General features: G+C 41.8%; 1 protein-coding gene across 2 annotated transcripts in view; it reads left to right on the top strand.

Moving 5' to 3' along the window:
- DCUN1D2 (defective in cullin neddylation 1 domain containing 2) overlaps positions 1-23613 on the top strand; it is a 60359-nt gene that overhangs the window by 23666 nt on the left and 13080 nt on the right. For both annotated transcript variants that reach the window (XM_074990816.1, XM_074990824.1), the window contains exon 5: positions 18062-18144. In XM_074990816.1, the coding sequence (XP_074846917.1) occupies positions 18062-18144 (83 nt within the window). The remainder of the gene's footprint in view (positions 1-18061; positions 18145-23613) is intronic.

Raw genomic sequence — 23613 nt, 5'->3', positions numbered from 1 at the left:
GTATAAATATGTGAGATATCTGTAAAAAATTAAATATTCTGTATATCCATGCACAACAGTTTTATTTTTAAACAAAGTTTAGAATAAAGGCAGGGCTGAGCTCTCAGTGTGTCAAGTTATGCTTAAATTCATACCATTTAATCTATGGGTAGGCCTATACATAGAAACAATAGAATGAAAGAATTAATCTTTAAAAAATGTTTTATTATCTTAACTTTAACAAAAACTAGTCTTTGTTGTTCACTGGCCTAAAAAATTTCTTTTTTGTAATCCAAAGTTGTTGTTAGTTTATTTGGAACTGTTGAAAGCAATGTGTTCTTCTGTGTTCCCTAGGCTACTCTGGTCATGAGTCTATGGCTCCACTGCAGCCGTAACTTGAAATAACTTACACAATTTGTGTTGCACAAATTGCCTGTTATTTTGAGTTTACCTTATTTTGAACTCAGTGCCATCCAGACAGCACTGAAGTTTGAAATAAGAGGCTATTTTGAGGTTTCCACTACCTCTTTCACAACGAGGCGTAGCGGAAATGGAAAACCACACCCTTGAGTTGCTATTTCGGGATTTGTATCCTGAAACAGCGATAATAGTTTAGCCATAGACTAAGTGTACAGCATCATACCAAAAGATAGAAATAAGAAATTCCAATAAAATATATGCTGTCAGCATCTGTGTCTCAATATCAGCTGAGAAATCCAGATTACTTCCTGCAACAAATATTTTTTTTCTGATACAGTAAAGCTTTTAATTAGTTTTTTCCTTTTTTATCCTCTTCTGTTCATATGGCTTTTTTAATGTTGCTGTAGTAATGCCCTGGAGGTGCCTCAGTTTTCCTAGGCACAGCATAAAAGCCTAGTTGGAGATGGGAGTTTTGGTGCGACGACTTCTCACACATAGGCAATGGCTATAGGCAATAGGCTTTTTTGTGTTGCTGTAGGAATATTCCCTTTTCGTAGAATCATAGAAGAGTAGGACTGGAAGGGACCTCGAGAGGCCGAGTCCAGCCCCCTGCCCTCATGGCAGGACCAAGCACTATCTAGACCATCCCTGAAAGCCATCTATCTAACCTCTTCTTAAATATCTCCAGTGATGGAGATTCTACCACCTCCCTTGACAATTCATTCTAGTGTTTGATCACCCTGACAGTTAGGAACTCTTTCCTAATGTCCAACCTGAACCTCCCCTGCTGCAATTTAAGTCCATTGCCTCTTGTTCTATCCTCAGAGGCAAGGAAGAACTAGTTCCCTCCCTCTGCCTTATGACACCCTTTTAGATACCTGAAAACTGCTATCATGTCCCCCCTCAGTCTTCTCTTTTCCAAACTAAACAAGCCCAATTCTTTCGGCCTTTCTTTATAGGTCATGTTCTCTAGACCTTTGATCATTCTCGTTGCTCTCCTCTGGACCCTCTCCAATTTCTCCACATCCTTCCTGAACTGCGGTGCCCAGAACTGGACACAATACTCCAGCTGAGGCCTAACCAGTGCAGAGTAGAACGGGAGAATGACTTCTCGTGTCTTGTTCACAACACACCTGTTAATGCATCCTAGAATCATGTTTGCTTTTTTTGCAACAGCATCACACTGTTGACTCATTTAGCTTGTGGTCCACTATAACCCCTAGATCCCTTTCTGCTGTACTCATTCCTAGGCAGTCCTTTCCCATTCTGTATGTGTGACACTGATTGTTCCTTCCTAAGTGGAGCACTTTGCATTTGTCCTTATTAAACTTCATCCTGTTTACCTCAGCCCATTTCTCCAGTTTATCCAGATCCTTTTGAATTATGACGCTATCCTACAAAGAAGTTGCAACCCCTCCCAGCTTGGTATCATCTGCAAACTTAATAAGTGTACTTTCTATGTCAATATTTAAATCGTTAATGAAGATATTGAACAGAACCGGTCCTAAAACAGACCCCTGCGGAACCCCACTAGTTATACTTTTCCAGCAGGATTGAAAACCATTAATAACTACTCTCTGGGTACGGTTATCCAGCCAGTTGTTCACCCACCTTATAGCAGCCCCATCTAAGTTGCATTTGAGTAGTTTATTGATAAGTATATTAAGTGAGACCGTGTCAAATGCTTTACTGAAGTCTAGGTATATCACATCCACTGCTTCTCCCTTATCCACAAGGCTTGTTATTCTATCAAAGAAAGCTATTAGATTGGTTTGACATGATCTGTTTTTAACAAAACCATGCTGGCTGTTCCCTATCACCTTCCAATTGCTTGCAGATGATTTCTTTAATGACCTGCTCCATTATCTTTCCTGGCACAGAAGTTAAGCTGACTGCCCTGTAGTTTCCCAGGTTATTCTTGTTCCCCTTTTATAAATGGGTACTATATTTGCCCTTTTTCAGTCTTCTGGAATCTCTCCCGTCTCCCATGATTTTCCAAAAATGATTGCTAAAGGCTCAGATACCTCTTCTATCAGCTCCTTGAGGATTCTAGGATGCATTTAATCAGGCCCTGGTGATTTGCAGACATCTAATTTTTCTAAGTAAATTTTAATTTGTTCTTTTCGTATTTCAACTTCTAAACCTACCCCTAGATGACTAGTTTTGTTTTTATCTGTCTACCACTGCTCCATAAAGAGCTGTGTCTTTGTGTGATTTAATGACTAGTCACATCATGTTAACAAAAGATGCAAGAATTGTTTTATGAGTTTACAAGCTCCATTTCCTCCAATATTTGGAGCCTTTCCTTAGGGTGTTTCTGCAGAGCTGAGTCAGGCCAACCACTTCCACCACACCAGAGTTTATGGACAGAGCCAATGTGGTACTTGTTCCCTTTTCACTCAGATCACACTTTACATCTCTAAGGCTGTGTCAACACTACCTCCCTACTTCGAAGGGAGGATGGTAAGTAGGGTGTTGGGAGTTCATTAATGAAGTGCTGTGGTGCATACCTGGGAGTTCATTAATGAAGTGCTGTGGTGCATACCTGGGAGTTCATTAAGCAAATTCCACCCCCGCAGCAACTCCGAAGTATTAAACTGCGAAGTGCCAGCTCACATCTAGTCACGGCTAACCTGCCAATACTTCAGAGTGCCCAGGGTACTTCGAAGTCCCTTTACTCCTCAAAATTTTGAAGAGTAAAGGGACTTTGAAGTTGCCCAGGCACTTCAAAATACTGGCAGGTTAGCCACGGCTAAATGTGAGCTGGCACTTTGGAATTTAACACTTCAGAGTTGCTGCCGGGGGAGGGGGAGAGGTTTGCTCAATGAAATGCTGGGTATGTACCACAGCACTTCATTAATAAACTCTCAACACCCTACTTACCATCCTCACTTTGAAGTTGGGAGGTAGTGTAGACAAGCCCTAAGACACATATTTCAGTTCGAATCATAGATTTTTAACACCGGAGGAGTCCATTATGATTTAGTATGCTCTCCTGCATAACGCAGGACAAAGACCCTCACTTAGAAAATTCTGCATCTCTCCCATAACTTCTGTGTAAGCTGTAGGCGTTTTGGTACAGCATGTAAAGGGAGCTTATTTCCCTGTTGATACAACAGAATTTGGTTTGGGTCATTAAGCCTCCCAAATTCAAGAAAACACTACTACCTATTCGTTAGCTTATGATACGCCTACTCTGTGAAATAAAGTTGAATTTATCGAAGTAGACTTTGTAACAGTGAGTTTTTTATAAAGTTGAAGATGTGTCCGTACTTCCCCACAAAGTCGACTTAGTGTCACCATTAAGTTGCCAAAATCTGACTGTTGTAGCAATGCATTGTGGGAATCTATCCCACCATTCCCTTAGTCCCATAGCATTTTGGGTTTTTTTTGCTGGTGCGTTATTGGAAAAAAATGCCCCGCAAGTGGTTGTGGATGTGTGATGTTATTTTCCCCGCACTGCATTAATCTCACTTCCCTCCTACGGAAAACAAAGGGCCATTTTTCAGAAGTCTCCCTGATGAAAGAAATGGTTTGAGTGGTCCACGTTACCAACCTTTTAACCAGATGCGCACCCACTGTCATCTTCCCACATTGCGTTGCTCTCATTCCGCACTCGTTAAAAGCAAACAGCCATTTTTCAGAAGAAAAGAAAGAAAAGAAGGGAATCCCAGGCAAAAGAAAACCAAATAGGTGGGCTTCAGAAGGTGACTGAAGCATGGCAACAGGTTGCTCAACTAGTTTTTCCCTGGTGAAAGAACACCAAACAGTGGAAGAATCTGGATCCACGTGAACAGGGAAAGACTTGATATTATTCACAAAGAAGGAAAGTAGGGAATCCCAAGGGAAAGAAAGAAAGCCAAACAGGTGGTGGGCTTCAGAAGCTGAAGCACCCTTTGCAAATGTGCTCTGGGAGCATCCAGCTGACTGTGCCGTGTCAACGGATCACTCGACTACTTTCCACCCATTGAAAGAACACCTTTCATTTAACAAATAGGCAGTATGCTATCAAGTGTACAAAACTCAGCTGGCAGGGGCTGTATTCTCAAGTGAGCCTGGCAGTTTGCTGGGGAGAGCAGAGATCATGGACTCATCTCAGGACCAGGGATTTTCTGGCCCTTTGAGCCCTCTCTCAGATGTGTTCAGATTACTGCAAAGGATTGCAAGGCCTCTTGCCATAGATGTCTTAATGGATCCAACGTAGTCCTGACAGCTGTGGTATTTATAGAACATTTCACTTAAATGCCTTCCAGGTGAATTTTGTTTTTGTTAAGGTATAGTTCACTAGTAAGACTTGACAAGGTCTTTTTTAGTGATTTATCAGACTCTGGGATTCATCATGGTTCTACCTATGTTTAATCTGCACCTCATGATCTTATTACTGAATCTGGAAGTTGGAGTTTGCTTGCTATAGGACAATTGAAGATAATCTCACTTGTGGTCTGTCTCTTCTGGCTCTTAAAGGTGGTCTGAAGAAGGGTTTGAGTCTTAGCTCTTGTATGACGTAGTGGTTCAAAGGTACAAGCTTAATTGTTCCTTGGTCAAATTACACCTGAAAATGATCAAATTCCTAGAGGCAGTTTTGGAATGAGGTCTTACCACACTATTTCTCCCTTGGACTCAAAGGTTAGCCTGAACATCCTTATGGCTCTTACTTGTGGGCTCTAAGCACTAACGTTTGAGAGTTAAACAGTGTACAGTACTATTTTCCTAAGGACTGTTTTTGTTTCAGAAGAGCAGAGGACCTTTCAAACATTTCTTCTAGGGGGTTTGTTAGCCGGTGGCCAGGTAATGTGTGGTGAGGTACTCCCCTGGGTCCTAAGCAACCCAGTCTTTTTTTAAAGTTAGAGCAAGGAGCTGCTAGCACTCCTACGGCCAGGCTGTAGTAACCAAACGGTTAAAGTTCTTTTTGTTGTGCCGGCTGTGTTGTAGTGACAAAAGGATAACCGGGTCAGGCTTAGAGCTTAACTAGTTACAAGTTTATTAAGCTACAGTTATAAGCGTGCGGTTACAAAGGCTATTGTTTACTTCTTATATGCTAGCAAAGTGCAGGTTTTAACAAGTTACGTTACAATCCAATACAAAGATATCTGTTACCATCTAACACAATGATATCTTAATACAACGACGTCTAGTTACAGAGCTCTAATTCTTTAGCTGTGCACAAAAAAAATGGAGACCTAGCATGGGTATATCTTACCCTCTCTGCGTCTCTCGATACCAGCGTAGCCAAGCCGGATCGGTCACTCAATTCTGCGGAAAGACGAATACGAGGTTGGGCGTCCCCAGTTGTGGACCTCGGGAGGCAATCACCTGACCCGACCAGCAGGTAGTTGGTGGAATGCACTCAAAGTTAGAGTTCTGCTGGGCCCATCTTTTATACCCCTCTGGGTTACATATTCTCTTTCTTATCTAAGGTGCCAGATCACACTGGTCTGTCTTTGTGACACCAGTTTGTTACAAGGGCATTTCTTACTTAATTTGCACTTGTAAGACAGGAGATAAGCAATTTAGGAGTACAGAACATTCTTTTTGTGTGAGCGGGGGACTTCCCCTTCTGGGGTGGTATGTGTGTGTGCATCATATCCATCAATGCCAGCTGGGGTGATTTCCTGAGGGTCGCCCCCCCTCTCTCTCATTTTGATAGTTTGGGCTGTTAGCCTTCTATCTGTACTTTCTGCTTCTCAAGGTCACGATGAGCTAGCACATCTGGGCCTCAATGAGGGCATCAAAGACTGTGCTGTCAGCAGCTGTTTCCGTGCCCTGTGTGCTCCTCAGTGTGGGGAGGGGGGCAGCGAGCAAGCTGGCTTGTAAGGGGGAGACTTTGTCTGGCTACAGGGTTGTCCACCTCTACTTCTTGCCAGGAAATTGGTCAGATTGGTCTTCATTGCACTGCTGAAATCTCTTCAGCAATTCACTTGGTTCAGAGGGATGTCCTGTGTTCAATTTGCTAAGAATGTGCAAGAGAACTTTGTATGTGAGAAGAGCATTTCGGTTTGCATTTCAGTGGAATCCTTGATCAGTAGATAGACCATCTTTGCGTGAGGACTCCAAGGAGGTTTCATTCTCCATTTGTAGATGGCATTATATGCCTTATTTTCTAATGCAGCAGCATCTTTAGCTTCTATAGTAATATGCATTGAGTACATTGTTCAAGTCTCCGACACTCCAAAAATTACTTCAACATTTGTGTGAAGGGGAATCATCTTTGTACAATTAGTAATCCAGATTTTGAACTACTAGTGTTAAAAAAGCAACAGCAGGTATACTTGGTACATTCTTTACTTCTTACAATGTTTGCAAGATTATCGAGAGAAATGCTTGCTCTGTCTAAATATTCTGTGCATCTCTCAAGTATTTAAAAAATAGAGCAGTCTTCCTTACAAACCTTTGGGGAGAATTAGCTTAGAGGTTATTTAGTAACTGAGAGGAAGCCGTGCTAGTCTATACACTATCAAAACAAAAAGCAGTCAAGTAGCACTTTAAAGACTAGCAAAATAGTTTATTAGGTGAGCTTTCGTGGAACAGACCCTCTTCTTCAGAACATAGCCAGACCAGAACAGACTCAATATTTAAGGCACAGAGAACCAAAAACAGTAAGCAAGGAGGAGAAATCAGAAAAAGATAATCAAAGTGAGCGAATCAGAGAGTGGAGGGATGGGGGGGGAAGGCCAAGAATTAGACTGAGCCAAGTATGCAGGCAAGCCCCTATAGTGACTCAGAAAGTTCCCATCATGATTTAAACCATGTGTTAATGTGCCGAATTTGAATATAAACGCCAGCTTGGCTGCTTCCCTTTCCAGAACGGTGCGATAATTCTTCTTCAGTAACACACATACCTTGAGGTCATTGACAGAATGCCCCATTCCATTAAAATGTTGACTAACTGGTTTGTGGATCTGGAGTGTTTTGATGTCTGTTTTGTGCCCATTGACCCTTTGTCTAAGGGAGTTAGAAGTCTGTCCAATATACAAAGCATCTGGGCATTGTTGGCACATGATGGCACATATGATGTTAGTAGAGGAGCATGAGAAAGTGCCCGTGATTCTGTGAGTAAACTGGTTAGGTCCAGTGATGGTATTTCCAGAGAAGATATGTGGACAAAGCTGGCAGCGGGCTTTGTTGCAGGGAAAGGTTCCAGGACTGGTATTCCTGGGGTATAGACTGTGGCTGTTAGTGAGGATCCTCATGAGGTTGGGAGGTTGTCTGTAGGAGAGAACAGTCATGTCACCCAGGGCCTTCTGGAGTGTGGCATCCTGATTAAGGATAGGTTGTAGGTCTTTAATAATGGGTTGCAGTGGTCTGAGTTGGGGGCTGTAGGTGATGACCAGTGGTGTTCTGTTCTTGGCTTTTTTGGGCCGATCTTGGAGTAGCTGGTCTCTGGGTATTCGTCTGGCCCTGTTGATTTGTTTTTTTACTTCTCCTGGTGGGTAATTCAGGTTTATGAATATTTGGTAAAGTTCTTGTAGTTTTTGGTCTCTGTCAGTTGGATCAGAGCAAATGCGATTGTACCTAAGAGCTTGACTGTAAACAATGGATCTAGTCACGTGTGCAGGATGGAAGCTAGAAGGGTGTAGATAAGTATAGCGATCAGTAGGTTTTCAGTACAGTGTGGTACTGATCAGGCCATCCTTGATTAGTACTGTCGTGTCCAGGAAATGTATCTCTTGCATGTTGTAATCGAGGCATAAGTTGGTGGTGGGGTGTAGATTGTTAAAGTCTCTGTGGAATTCTTCTAGAGCCTCTGTACCATGGGTCCAAATCATAAAGATGTCATCAATGTATCTTAAGTAGACGAGTGGTAATAGGGGACGAGAGCTGAGGAATTGTTGTTCCAGGTCAGCCATAAATATATTAGCATATTGTGGGGCCGTGCGGGTTCCCATAGCAGTTCCACCAATCTGGAGGTATAAATTGTCCCCAAAACGGAAATGATTGTGTGTGAGAACAAAGTTACAGAGGTCAGACACCAGATTGGCTGTGGTGGCATCGGGGATGGTGTTCCTGATTGCTTGTAATCCGTCTTTATGTGGAATATTAGTGTACAGAGCCTCTACATCCATTGTGGCAAGGATGGCATTATCAGGAACTTTTCCGATGTTTTGTGATTTCCTCAGGAAGTCGGTGGTATCTTGGATATAGCTGCGAGCGTTGGTGGCATAGGGTTTGAGGAGGGAGTCCACGTAACTGGATAGTCCGGTATTGGCACCCTTACAAAACAGACATCAAACACTCCAGATCCACAAACCAGTTAGTCAACATTCTAATGGAATGGGGCATTCTGTCAATGACCTAAAGGTATGTGTGTTACTGAAGAAGAATTATTGCACCGTTCTGGAAAGGGAAGCAGCCAAGCTGGCTTTTATATTCAAATTCGGCACATTAATGCATGGTTTAAATCGTGATGGGAACTTTGAGTCACTATAGGGGCTCGTCTGCATACTTGGCTCAGTCTGATTCTTGACTTCCCCCCCCCCCACCCCTCCCCTCTCTGATTTGCTCACCTTGATTATCTTTTTCTGATTTCTCCTCCTTGCTTACTGTTTTTGGTTCTCTGTGCCTTAAATATTGAGCCTGTTCTGGTCTGGCTATGGTCTGAAGAAGTGGGTCTGTCCCACGAAAGCTCACCTAATAAACTATTTTGCTCGTCTTTAAAGTGCTACTTGACTGCTTTTTGTTTTGTTAGAGGTTATTTGTATGAAATAAGAGGTATGATCAGTTTGTGGATGAATAAATTATTGAGGGAGAAGCTAACATGAAGCAATAAATTCTGAATTTAGTCCTGAAAGTGGGAAGTTCCATGACTGTTCCTTTCTCCCACGTGTGAGAGTTTCTTTAACTTAGGCTATGTGCACTTCACACTTTTGTCATTAAAACTTTTATCACCCAGGTATTTGGAAAAAAAAATTGTCCCTGAACAATATGTTTTAACAATTGAAAGTGCTGGTGCAGACGGTTTCAGAGGGGTAGCAGAGTTCAACTGTTTCAGCAAAAACAAAAAAATTCCTGGAGCAAATTAAAGGCTAACACATTTATTTGAGTGTAAGCTTTCGAGAGCTGGAACCCTCTTCATCAAATGTTTCTGGACAGTTTTTTTGGTGGAAGATGCTCTCCCAGTGATGAAGCTATCTCTGCCATTCAGAGTGATTTTACTTTGTCGTTAGCAAAGCTCTCTTCAGGCAAGAAAGATTGATTACAGAGTTACTAACATGCTCTTTACCTTACAAGGGCCTCACTGTTGTAAATTAAGCAGTAGTCTTAATCTGTTTATTTGCTGATACTCTGAGAAGCATAGCAGCCTGTGAAAGCAGTGATGTAGGACACAGTATTTTGCTGATAGTCGTCACATTAATTGAGGTATAGCTCACTAATACTAGTAATATCTCATGTTCTGCTTCTTTGGTCTTTTGTTGGAGGGTCTTTTTTTCTTTTAGTCTTTGCAAATCTGATGGACAGGTTTCTGTGATGGACCATACTGGTCATGATTCTTGCCTGGCAAAGGTTTTTTTTTAATTCACGTTCATCACAAGTAAGCTTGTACAGGTTAAACCTCTCTAGTCCAGCAACCCCAGGACCTGCTCAGTGCCAAACAAGAGAATTTACTGGACCACAGGAAGACAATATTGTCTAGCAGCATTACCAACACTTCCACTACTTACTGGCCTCTTGGAAGACATTTAGAGGTAAATTACAGCTAAATAATAGCATAGAACGCTGAGAGCCAGTTCTGGTGGCTGTGAGCAAACTTTATGGGACCATGGGAAACCAGGCCACACCCATGATAAATGGTCATCCAGCTAACTAAAATCATGCCATATTACATATGTTGCTGGAGAAGCGCGTGCCGTACTAGAGAGGTTCAACCTGTAGTTTAAAGTAAAAATTATGATTAATCAGAAGTGGAAGGGAAAAGGAGGGATTCAGTTTTGCACAGTTTGCAATTTTTATGCCATATTTTGTAACTAATCAGTTGACTTGTACTGAGAAAATCCTATTCTTTACAGGCACATAAGTCAGATTTTAGTGCAGTTTGTCAGAAGGACTCCTTGAAAATAGATGTGACAGTGCTATGAAACTTCTGTTTGAACTGTATGAGAGAGAAAGAAATATCTCACATGCAGTTACAGTCCGGGAACAAAAGGAAAACATCCAAAGTCGACTACTCCAGGGAACCTGGAAGAAAAAAGTAATACCCACAGTATATATACATTGGAGGCTGTTGGTTCATTTACACAGCAAAAAGACAAAAAACAAAATCAAACAAAAAAAACAACCTGATGGCAGTAAGTCTTGAGTCCAGGTCAACTGACTCAAGCTCTCCCTGCAAGATTAAAGATACCAGTGTAGATATTCATCTTCAGTCTTGATCCTGGCCTCTGAAATCTGGTTGGGGGGTGGAGGGTCTAGAGCCCACCTAATGTCCCCACTGTTGTTTTTAGCCCAATGCTACCATGAACCCAAGTTAATTGACCCAGGCTCTGAGACATGCTGTTGCATGGGGTTCTTTTTTCTTTTCTTTTCTTTGTTTTTTATGTATCCTGACTTCCTTACTACTCTAGACTTTTTTATTGTAAGTGTATGGAATTGTACAATATGCTTCCAGATAGCTCAGTGGTTTGAACATTGGCTTGCTCAATGTAGGGTTGTGAGTTCAATCATTGAGAGGGCTATTTAGGTATCTGGAGCAAATAGATTTTAGAAAAAAAAACTGTCAGGGATAGTGATAGATCCTGCTGTGGGTGCTGGGGACTGGCATCGAGGACCTCTGCAGGTCCCCTCTAGTTCTGTGAGATCAGTATATGTATGACACTTAACCATAGAAGTCACTTTCTGCCTCCACTGTTCTGAGGCTGAGGGACTTGTGAAGGGGGCATGGTGTAATCATGTTTTGTCTTTTTTTTTTTTTTTTTTTTTTGATAGTCCTAGGGTAAATTCAGAAAGAGTGGGAAAAGACTATCCAAAATGAAGTTGGAAAAAATTCTCTCCCCTTTGTTCTTTTCTCGAAATAGCTAAATGCATGCAATGCAACTTCCTTTGTGAAGTTGTAGCTACTTTGGAATATGTCCTTAGAATTTTCTAATCAGGTTGAGGAAATCCCTGGCTGCTTATTTATTTTGTAGATGTGAAAAATTGTAAGCAATAATGTAATTTAAGATTGAATCATAGTGGATAAGTAGAAGGGAATTGAATTAGGTTGCACAGGCAGCCTCAGGAACATAAGAATTGCCATCCTGGATCCTTCTGTCTCAGTATTCTGTGTTCTGACAGTTGCCAGTGCCACATGCTTCAGAGGGAATGGAAGAACAGGATAATGTATTGAGTGATACATCACTGCTCTTCCAGGTCCAACTTCTGGAAGGGGTTCAGGGACACCAGAGCATGGGATGCAACCCTGATCACCTTGACTTGAATCAATCTATCCTTTGTGAACATATCTAATGCTTGTTTTAACCCAATTAAACTTCTGGCCTTCACTGTATCCCCTGACAGTGTGTTCCACCAGCTGGTTGTGTATTTTGTGAATAAGTGCTTCCTTTTGTTTTAAATCATCTGCCTGTTAATTTCACTGGATGATCTCTGGTTCATGTTTTATGCAAAGGGACGTTGTTGATTCCCACACCCCAATAAATTCTTATACATTGGTGAGGCCTGATTTTCCTTTACAAAAGCTGTATTGACTCTTCTCCAACATATTGCCTGTGTCTACACTAGCCCAAAACTTCAAAATGGCCATTCAAATGGCCATTTCGAAGTTTACTAATGAAGCGCTGAAATACATATTCAGCACCTCGTTAGAATGCCGGCAGTTGCGGCACTTCGAAATTGTTGCGGCTCGCTGTCACGCGGCTTGTCCAGACAGGTCTCCTTTTCTAAAGGACCCCAGCAACTTCGAAATCCCCTTATTCTTAACAGCAGAGAGGAATAAGGATATTTCGAAGTTGCCAGGGTCTTTTCGAAAAGGAGCCCTGTCTGGATGAGCCGCGTCAATTTCGAAGTGCCGCAGCTGTCAGGATTCTAGTGAGGCGCTGAATATGTATTTCAGCGCTTCATTAGTAAACTTTCAAATGGCCATTTGCATGGCCATTTCGAAGTTTTGGGCTAGTGTAGACATGGCCATTGAGTTCATCTGTGTGTAATAATTCTATCTTGATTCTGGCATTTCCTAGCACTAAACTTCATTGTGTAACTTTAACATTCTTTTAAATTGATTTTTTTGTATCTATTTCTAAGCAGAGCAGGTAGCACAAATTATAGTTAAGGTTGCTCGTGTACTTCGAGTTATAAGACTACATTCTATTAATACAGAAGAAGAAGCAGTCCATGCATAAGCAGCATTACTTTTTACTGTGGGCACTTTATTTTGTAACATGTAGCTCAACAAATAAACAAAAAGGTCCTCATAATAGTGACTGGCTTATTTAAAGTAGCAAAGCTTTACAGGATCAGTAAGAAGATTAATGAGATGCAATAGAAGATGAAAAAATGCAATTACAAGTTAACCAATTAATCAAAAAAGACATAGCTATAGTAACAGCGGTTCAGTTGTTTTACAGCCATAAAATAAAGATGGGGAAGAATGTACCATTTATGGTGTTAGGAACTTAATTAGCTGCTTGCCACCAAGAAGTATTAAGACTCAAATATTTTTCTAACTGATTTAAAGACTCTCTAAGAATGTTTACCTGTCAGGCTTTTTATAAGGGTAGTACTACTGCCTTTACTTCCTCCTCCTCTTTTCGTTTTAACATTAGTAATTTAAGGTGTAACTGTATTTTAATATTTGCTCTGAAGGAATCAGCTGTAAAACTAAACACTTCTACATAAAGAGCACTTTAAGCAGTTCAAGAAAAGTGGGACTTTGCCCCACGGCTAATGTCTCTCGCGAGCTGAAAGCTCTCCTTGTACACAGCATGTTGTTGTAGTTCGTATTTACCTTTAATTCTGGTTTGAGGAGGAAGCAAAGGCAGTTACTCTGCAGCCAACTTCTTGTCACTTTGCTTTTTTAACTTGGTGAATATGCCTCATTCGAGTCCTTTGTTCCCATTAACCGTGTACGAGCTTAGACAAGTCACACCTGGCTTTCCACTTTTGTAAGGTGGATGCAAGCCAAAACAGGAATGGACTAGAAGACCTCTCAGGTCTCTTCCAAGTTCTACATTTTTATGAAGGTCATGATTAACTTTTCCAAGTAATGGCAAACTATACGGATTTTTTTTAAATATATTTCTTTTGCTTGTCATTTTATGTAATATTAACTTTGTCCCAAAAGAAAAATAAATCTTTAATTCATGAATGGCAACGGAAAAGCATGCCCTGCTTATTTTCAGGTTTCTGTATCTCTACAGAATTGTCATCTAATCTTGTTTAAATGCATGAATATTTACATTAACTAGTTATAACTACCACTGAGGTTGTTATATAAAGTGCAGCATTTGTAACCTTTTACTTAGAGTGAGCTTGCATTGTGGTCCAGTAAACCCTCAACATACACGCCTTCAAGTTGCATGTAACTCCCTTTAACACGAGTTAAGCACAACTTGATGTTGCTCTGCAGCCTCTTCTCCTAGCCACGTGGCTGCCAAGCTGACAGTCACATCACTGGGGTAAGGCAGCAGCAGCCTGGTTCCCATTTCCCCCCAACTTTCGTGAAAATTCAAGTTATGCAGGGGTTGCAGGAACACAGCCCCTGCATAACTCAAGGGTTTACTGTATTATACTACTAAGGGTTTGTCTCGGACACCAGAATTTCAAGTTTGGTAGACTGAAAGTCACCTCTGCTACTTCAGATTTAGCGTCTCTAGGAACACAAAGACAAAAGGAGGGTCACTACACACATTCACAGGTAGAAGGTCTAGCCTATTTTACAAGTTTTATTAACATTACAATCAAAATTATGATTGTCCAGGCATATAGAAATTCTACACATACTTCTGCACAAATTACAAATATAGTTATACTCCCATCCTTAACAATAGTGTTACAGTCTGGATCTCTCATGAATTGAGCATCACTGGAGGGAGGATTGTTCCTGCTGGATGAGTTTCCCATGAAGAGCTCAATTATCCTACTGTGGGCAGTCTCTTTTTATAATGTGACCCTGTCTATATCTCAGTAGCATTTATATACATTGTGCATTTTGTGGTTAGGGCATGTATTAGAAAAATGTAACTTCTGGGGATCTTGTAAGCTAAGTATTACTTTTACTGTTAGTTTTTCACACTGCTACCCATTGGTACATCTTTTCTGGAAACCCAGTGGCACAGGGTCATTATTTGGTTACTTACATATATTAAGCATTTCTGATCTCCCAGGACCTAAAATAGCTGAGCTAAAATCTTGCAGGCCTTTGCCTGCAGATCTTGTGTTGCAGCCCTGCTTACTTAGATACCTGATCTGTAATTATCCTTTCTAACTACTGATCAATCTTATGTTTCAATGATCCTCTATTTAATAGTATTTAGCTTATAATGATTACATAGGACATAAAATGTTAATCACAACTATACAGTAAATACCCCATTGTCTGTTTAACAGCCCTTTTCTCGACACTAAGCATGCTATTAATCCAAATCTTTTATCACTTTTTTGTTCTCCCTTGAATTCTTTCCTGTTTGTCCACATCTTTCCTGATAGGTGGGATAAGAACAATAAGGATAGCATGCACGCGCCCACACCCACACCCACACCCACACACAAAAAAAAAGCCTGAACCAGCTATATCATTCTCTGAGCACCATTCTTCTGCTGCACTGAATGAAGAAAACAGCGTATGCAGCGTATGATCTTGTGGTGTGACTGTTATGCATACAGTTAAGAGGGCAGAGATGAAGGTCTTCAGGCACCTTTGTCAATTACCTTACCTCAGGCACCAGGGTGTTCAGATTTACCCATATTTCAACTACTGGTTGGTCAAAGGCTGTTCCAAAGTGCAGGTCCAATGTGACATCAAGGTTCTTCAAGCCATGTGCCACTCCTTGAGGCTCCTGGTCAATGACAAAATGTCGTTGTTAGTTCAAAGGATAGAATTCATCGGAATCATGCTTGACTCAATCCTTGTGAGAGCATCCCTGTTGCTGGACAGGTTTCAGACCCTGTCAGATCTTACCACATAAGTCTCTGCATTTCCCGTCGCAACAGTCATGGTGTTCCTGTACCTGCTGGACCATATGGCAGGGTGCACATGCGTGGTATCCCATGCCCAGCTCCACATGCAACCCCACCAGCAAGGGCTGATGTCAGCCTAATCCCACGCCAAGCACCACTTGAAGAAAAGAGCATAACTATTTCCCCGGTGACATTAACCTTGAGTTGGTGGTGGACAAACCAAGAGGGAGTCCCATTCAGTGGTCCCGCTCCATCCCTTGAGCTTGTGTCAGGTGCCTTGGACATCTCCAGACTCAAGATCTGTGGACACTTGAGGAGGTAATGTTGTATATAAACATCAGGGAACACAGAGCAGTTTGGCTGGCCTGCAGGATCTTCCCTCTGCATCTGTCAGACAAAGTGGTGAGAGTCCTGACAGACAACATGATTTACGTTGACAGGAAAGGAGGAGCACACCTGTTGGCTCTCTGCCGAGAGGCAATCTTGGGATTTCTACATCGGCTGTGATATCTGTCTTGAGGTAGATCATCTCTCAGAATTCAGGAATGCCCTAGAAAAATCACTTCAGCAGGGACTTCTCTCACCATGAGGGGTCACTCCACTTGAAGGTAGCTCCTTTAATCCTCCAAAGTGTGATCTCCCAGGAACTCCCCAAGTGGACCTGTTTGCCTTCTTTTTTTTGGTCAGAACTTGGACAGAGGCTTCTTCTCCAATGCCTTCCTCCTGCCATTGGCTGAGGATCTATGTATGTGTTCCCACTGATCCCTCTCATCAGCTGGTTCTTAGAAAAGATCAGGAGAGACAAAAACATGAGTTGTTGCTATTGCCCCAGTGTGGCCTTGCTCTGAGGCAATTTGTCTGGTAGATCCACCTGTGAATCAGGAAGCCATCCCTACCCCGGCTTACCCAGCCAGTGAAATTTTCCCACTGGGCATCAGAGCATAACATCTCACCCTTACATTTTCTGGTGCAGTTCATCCTGGTCCAGTTACTGCAGCCCAGGATCACTGTGTGGCAAATTCTTCCATCAGAGTGTGTGGGCTAAATTCTGAGTTTTTAATTTTAATTTACTGAATGAATAAATGTTGCTGTAGAACAAAAGAACATCACATATCAACGTAAGTGATTTTAATTAATTCAGCTGTAGAGTAGAGATGTATGAGCAAGGTGATAATTCCATCATTAACCTGTTTTCAGCCAGAGGTGCTGGATAATTTTTATGGGCTCAGACTCTTGGACAATTGCAGCTTAATTCATGGTTAAAACTAATCTGTCTCATTGTAGATATTTAGTACTCCTTTTAACAAACAGAACTGCTTTGGGATCCAAAAATCCCTTGTTCAAATTTCATCTGAATGAGTTCCTCCCCAGGTGAAGTAAGAAAGCAGTCATTCCTTTAACACCTACTCACTTGGTTACTTTGCTAAATTCTGAATTTCCAGTATCCATGATGTTAAAATTTGCTTTATTCTTGCCATTATTCACATAAGCGACTACCTGTTGTAGTCCACAACCTAGATTTTCACGAGTTTGTTTATTGTAGGAACTTCACTTTTTTGGGACATCCAAACACCTTAAAAATGTACAACCAAATTTGAAGGCATCTCAAGGCGAGTATTCCAAAAGTGAGGCACCCAAAGCCATTAGTTTCTTTTGATATATCACAGCATTCTTATTATAAGTGACTTGTAGAAAAGCTATATTGTCATGAGGGTTGCTGCAAAAATATTGTTCTCCAGATGACTGAAGGCTTTTTATCACCTTAAAATGCCTAAAAAATGCCAATCTAACATACAAAATGAGAAAGGAGGCAAGGTATCCAACATTTTTCGAGCTAAATAACTTGATTTGTTATTGTTTTAAATCCAAATATGAATGTGAAGTCAATACCATTTTCTTCATGTGAATTGCTTTATGCCTGTCTAGATGGATATTATATTAAATACCTTTTACAAAATGGAGTTTAGGTAGGGATCATGATAACAAATGAGTGCTAGCTATAAGGGGAAAAGATATGCTAGTACTCTCAATAATAACTTCAAGAGTCTGTTACTCCTCTTATCCTTCTCTGTGTGTAATTGGGATTCCTTTATGCCACCATTGTTCCATATGTCTTTATTACTATTGAATTTCTATATTCAACAGTAATGAAACCAGGTGACTTTGATTATTTATAACTTCATAGTGAATTAGTACTTCAAAATGTGGATTTTTGAAAAGTAAGGCTTTCAATGCAAGTTAAAAGTAACTGAGCAAAGTCTCAGGTAGTATATGACCTATTTAACTGGGGAGCATTCCAGATCAGCCACTTAACAAATACATTGTCACTATGTACCATGGAGGCACAGGCTAGGCTTCCGCATATCAACATTCAAGCAGCTTTTTAACTGGGTCTTGAGACCATTCGTTATAGAAAGGGGCTTAAAAACTAGCCAATGAACTTATATAGTTAGATTTATGGATAAAATAAAAAATGAGAGCTGAATTGAGACAGCTGTTTAATTGTGAGAGTTCACTGTGTACAAAGCCCTGTAATATGTATTTTTGTTTCTTGCAGATTTAGAAATGGCAATTGCATACTGGAATTTAGTCTTATCTGGAAGGTTTAAATTTTTAGACCTTTGGAATAAATTTTTATTGGTAAGTATATTTTTCTGTTGCTATCTGTGTTAATTTACAATATTAAGGTGAATCTTGGAGCCTGTGAGATTGTGTACCCACACCACACACAAAAAAGCAACAACAAAACAGTGAATGACATCAGTTTCCTTTTCAGTGTCTTTGCTTTATGAAAACTGATAGGCAGCATTGTTAATGGAAGCTAAATGGATACTGTGTACACTTTCTCTAACTTGGGAAAGGGAAATAATACCGACAGGCAGTTCCATAAGGTGTGCCTGTCTAGAAGCACTCCCCGACTAGCTGAGAATGATGCTGCAAACATACTCAATCTGTTTCCACTTGTTTTCTCTTTCTTCCAGGCATTTATGTAGCTCAGCCCTCTGACTGGGGTCACTCTAAGTTCAGTCCTCTTTTACTATGGTAACAGTCACAAGCAAACACAAGGTGGTTCTGTCACACACATACACACTCTTGAACTCCTCTTCAGAACAGTTTCTGGGCTCCCTTTGTCTATCTGATTTGGGATAGAATGTTGACTCTCAGGCTGTTTCCTGTGACTCCCTCTCCCAAGCTCAGACCCTCTGAGCTACCTTTCATTTTCTAAGTTCTGGGATAGAGATCTGACCTTTCACCCCTGGAATCCTTCCAGAAGCTACTTCACAGCCTCATATAGGAGCCTGACTTGTTTCCTGTAGTTCTTCCATGGTACCGAGTTTTCTCTGTCCTATTACAAGGCCCTGTTATTAATCAAGCTGTCAGATGAATCCATTTAGTTCAGCCACATCCCATTACTATGGGAGACAGCCAATTAAAACAATGGGATTGGGGCGCTTATTGAATAGGTCTGGCTAGACCCAGGCTGACTCTGTACCCTTTATTTATGAAGGCTGAAGACACAAACTGACTCCTTAAATTGTAGATTGAGCTCACATTCTGTCATCAGGCAGGAAGTCTGATCACAGATCTGTTTTGTACCAAGCTAAAATGATACACGTTGTAATATTTGTGCATAAAATATCCCATTTCTAAATTTCAGCACTGTTGTGGTTAACTTGAGAGTTTAGGAATCATTATTTTACGTTAAAAATTGAGTGAATTATTTCTGTTTGAGCCATTACGTTGACTCATTCTGTAGGGAACAATTTTTAACAAGCTGTGACAGTTACAGTACTTAAAAATATCCATCAGTACACTTCTGTAGATAGTGGAATAAAAGTTTTACAAAGGCTTTAGAAACAAAGTTATTGTCATTAAGCATCTGACTTATTCATCTACTTTACTTCATTTACATGAAGTCTTCATGTACATAGCATAGAGAATATTTTCTTGAAAACATCTCCTTCTTCTTCAAGTATTCTCTCTCTGGGTGCTCCAGTGTAGGCGTATCTCTGTCCTGTGCTATTGATCAAAGTATTTTGGGAGTACTCGATCTCGCCCGTGTATGTGCTGCTCCCAGCCTACCACAAGACTAGCATGTGCATGCAGTCCCTCCTCATTTCCTTCTCAACTGCCCTTGGCTACAAGACAGAGCTAGAACCAGTCCTTTTGCAGATCCTTAACTCTCTTATAATTGCTAATTTGAGCTTCTTTGGAAGCCCCTTTTTCTTTCTTTGCTGTTTTGTTTTGGCTGATACCTTAAAAGAAAGGGAAGAAGAAAAGGACTGTCTTCCTTCCAGTACTCTGTGTGGACAGGGGAGGGGGAACCTCCTCTCAGCTCTTAGGATTTCAAAAAGAGCCTCAGTTGCACAGAATACATTCCAGTAACCAATGGACATACCGCAGGACATACACGAAAGAGAGAAACATTCTACAGAAGTGTGGCTTGTGTCAGCAATTGAAGCCCAGACTAAGGAAGAAAAAGAGATCTGAGACTCATGTAAGAGGTCCATGTAAGAAAAGGTCCATGAGCCCCAATCCATGCCAAAACCAATCCCCAACTTAGTATCATTTTGGTACTGATGGTGTCAAAGCTATCAAAATCTGGTACAATGGACACGAGCAGTACTGAATCAATAGGTCAAGTCAAAATACTTAAAGACCCAATATGCATAGATGAAGAAGCATCAATGCCAAGGAAATGAGAAACAGTGAAGATATGCCCTGGGGAAGATGCCATCAGTATGCTCTTCACCAACAGTACTGGAAATAAGCCAGGCAACAGCATGCCCTACTTTCCGGACCACTCCTCCAACACTGTGTAAGTCTTTTGGTACCAATAGCCTCTGCAAGTACCAGTCCCCTCCATGCCAACAGATTTTTGGTGTGCAATAGATCTGACAGTGTCCAATATACTAGATTCTCCTCTGCTCAGTATTGGGGCACCAGAACCAATTTAACTGAGAGCTCTTGACTCACTGGCAACCACCTGCTACACACTGCCCTTTTTTATTTTATTTTTCTGAATCAGAACACAAGCTAACCTCCCAATACACTTGTCACTTGCCACATGGAACCCAGTTTCATATGGACAACCATCTGACCTGCAGCTTCTTTGCTTTGTCAATCATGGTACCAGCTACTTGGCCCCTTCCCAACTCCATGGTGGCACTGGGACCACTAGCAGGCCCAAAGGCAACAGGTCTTTATTACTGATAGTGTGGTCTAACACTACCACTGTACTGCTTAGTTTGCCAGTTATGGCTGGAACTGGAAGCACCTGAGCCTACTCCTCAGCCACCCTGGAACTGGTAGTGGTGAGCGATCAGAACTTTGTGGAACTTAGTTCTTTTATTGACCAACTCCATGGCTCTCACAAGGAGTATTTTAAAGCCTTGGTTAATGAAGGCCAGCTGGTTGCAGAAAGTCTCTTCAGTCTGCAATTGTTGCAGCCCATTCTGTTTCAACTATCATTGTGATGAAATGGGCCCCATGGCTTCATCTTTCCATCTACCTCAAGAAGGCCCTAATGAGAGCACCACGATATTTCCTGAAAAAATTGATGCCTCCTCCACACATTAAAAGATTTAAGGGACACTCTGTGATCCCTCAGGATCAGTACACCTGGCTACAAAAGAAAGTTATAGCCCTCATCCACCTTTCAAGGCTTGTTCACACTACTCATATAAGTACTCATCCCAGTATCCATCTCAATATACACAGATATCATATGAACCTGAGAGGAAGAAGCTCGGGTTCTCCAGATGAAAGATGAAGAGGCTAGCCTCCTGCCCATGCCTCTTCTAGTCCAGGCCTCTGGAGAATGGGGGCCCTCATAGTTCTCAGCCCCTCCTTAGCCCCGGCTGTGGGGAATGTGATTAAAAGCTTGGCCCTTCCCCACCAGGCCCTGATTGTGCTCTTTACCATGGAAGGCAGCTGAGAGCTGGGGACTGCAGCAGAGTTCTCAGCCCTAGCTGGAGATCTGAGTTCACAATCCCTCCTCTTTTCCACCCTTTCTGCCCCAGCCTCATTCTTCCCACTGCCCTGCCCCTTTTCTGCTCTAATGTCCCTGTCCCCATTCTACTCATATCCTGCCTCTCTTTGAGGCCCCGCCTCCAGCGTGGTCCTTCCCATCCCCTCTGCTGTGGCTCCAAGACTGGAAAAGCTATGTGGCCCATATCAGGGAAAGGAACCTCCCACAGCCTCCATTACGTGCTGCCCATGGTTTCAGCCAAGTCCCTCTCAGCATTCCACTTCAAACAGACAGTTTTGATGGGTTGATCATAGTGCTCGTAGAACAGTTCCTTCATTTTACCCTGGAAAACCTCACACATCCCTTCAGAAATTCTAAGCCTGCTCTGCAGCGCCTGGGAGAATACAACCTCCAACACAGTGATATTGGAAATTATCCACAACGTCATGCACGGATTCCAGAAAGATTATGGAGGAGTCCAGGAAGCTGAGTAGCAATTACTGTCTCAGCTACTCTGAAACCTATGTGGGGACCAGCAAAAACTTCTCAGTCAGAGAGATGCTTTTCCCCAAGAGGCTGGAGGTCTGGGGAGGAGAGGTGCAGTTCATCTGCAGCTGGCCCAAGACTCCTCTGGGCAGGGTTGGAGGGCTTGGGGTTTCAGTTGGCCGAGTGCTTCTCCAGCTGAGGTAGGGGGCTCCTAAGGGCTCCTCCAGGTGGGAGGAAGAGGGGACTCAGGGCTAGCTTCCACAAATGCAGGATGGGCTCCACCTACTGCCCATGGACAAACTTCTGTTTAATAGTAACAGAGAGGAAGCCGTGCTAGTCTATACACTATCAAAACAACAAAGCAGTCCAGTAGCACTTTAAAGACTAACGAAATAATTTATTAGGTGATGAGCTTTCGTGGGACAGACTCAATATTTAAGGCACAGAGAACCAAAAACAGTAATCAAGATTGACAAGTCAAAAAAAATTATCAAGGTGAGCAAATCAGAGAGTAGAGGGGCAGAAGGGGGCGGGGGGAGTCAAGAGTTAGATTAAGCCAAGTATGCAAAAGAGCCCCTATAATGACCCAGAAAATTCACATCCCGGTTCAAACCACATGTTAATGTGTCGAATTTGAATATACAAGAGAGTTCAGCAGCCTCTCTTTCAAGACTGTTGTGAAAATTCCTTTTCAGTAAGATGCAAACTTTTAAGTCATTAACAGAATGGCCCACTCCACTAAAATGCTGGCAAACAGGTCTGTGGATCAGGAATATCTTTGTCTGTTTTGTTCCCATTAACTCTTTGTCTGAGAGAGTTTGAAGTCTGTCCAATATACAAAGCATCTGGGCATTGTTGGCACATGATTACTCCATGTGAGAGATACATTTCCTGGACACGACAGTACACGAGAGTAGTTACTAAAGGTTCTCAATCCTGCTGGAAAGGTATAACAAGTGGGGTTCCGCAGGGATCTGTATTGGGACTGGTTCTGTTCAATATCTTCATCAACGATTTAGATATTGGCAAAGACAGTGTGCTTATTAAGTTTGCAGATGATACCAAGCTAGGAGGGGTTGCAACTGCTTTGGGGGATAGGGTAAAAATTCAAAATAATCTGGAAAAATTGGAGAAATGGTCTGAAGTAAACAGGATGAAGTTTAATAAAGACAAATGCAAAGTGCTCCACTTAGGAAGGAACAGTCAGTTTCACACATACAGCATGCGAAGCGACTGTCTAGGAAGGAGTATGGCAGAAAGGTGTCTAGGGGTTATAGTAGACCACAAGTTAAATATGAGTCAACAGTGTGATGCTGTTGGGAAAAAAAATGACCATGATTCTGGGATGCGTTAACAGGTGTGTGGTGAACAAGACACAGGAAGTCATTCTTCTGCTCTACTCTGTGCTGGTTAGGCCCCTTTGGAATATTGTATCCAGTTCTGGGTGCCTCATTTCAAGAAAGATGTGGAGAAACTGGAAAGGGTCCAGAAAGGAGCAACAAGAATGATCAAAGGTCTAGAGAACATGATTTATGAAGAAAGGCTGAAAGAATTGGGCTTGTTTAGTTTGGAAAAAAGAAGATTAAGGGGGGACATGATAGCTGTTTTCAGGTATCTAAAAGGGTGTCAAAAGGAGGAGGGAGAAAACTTGT

The sequence above is a fragment of the Carettochelys insculpta genome, chromosome 1, assembly GCF_033958435.1.
Source record: "Carettochelys insculpta isolate YL-2023 chromosome 1, ASM3395843v1, whole genome shotgun sequence".
Classification (NCBI taxonomy): Eukaryota; Metazoa; Chordata; order Testudines; family Carettochelyidae; genus Carettochelys; species Carettochelys insculpta.
This window is presented reverse-complemented; position numbering and strand designations above follow the sequence as displayed.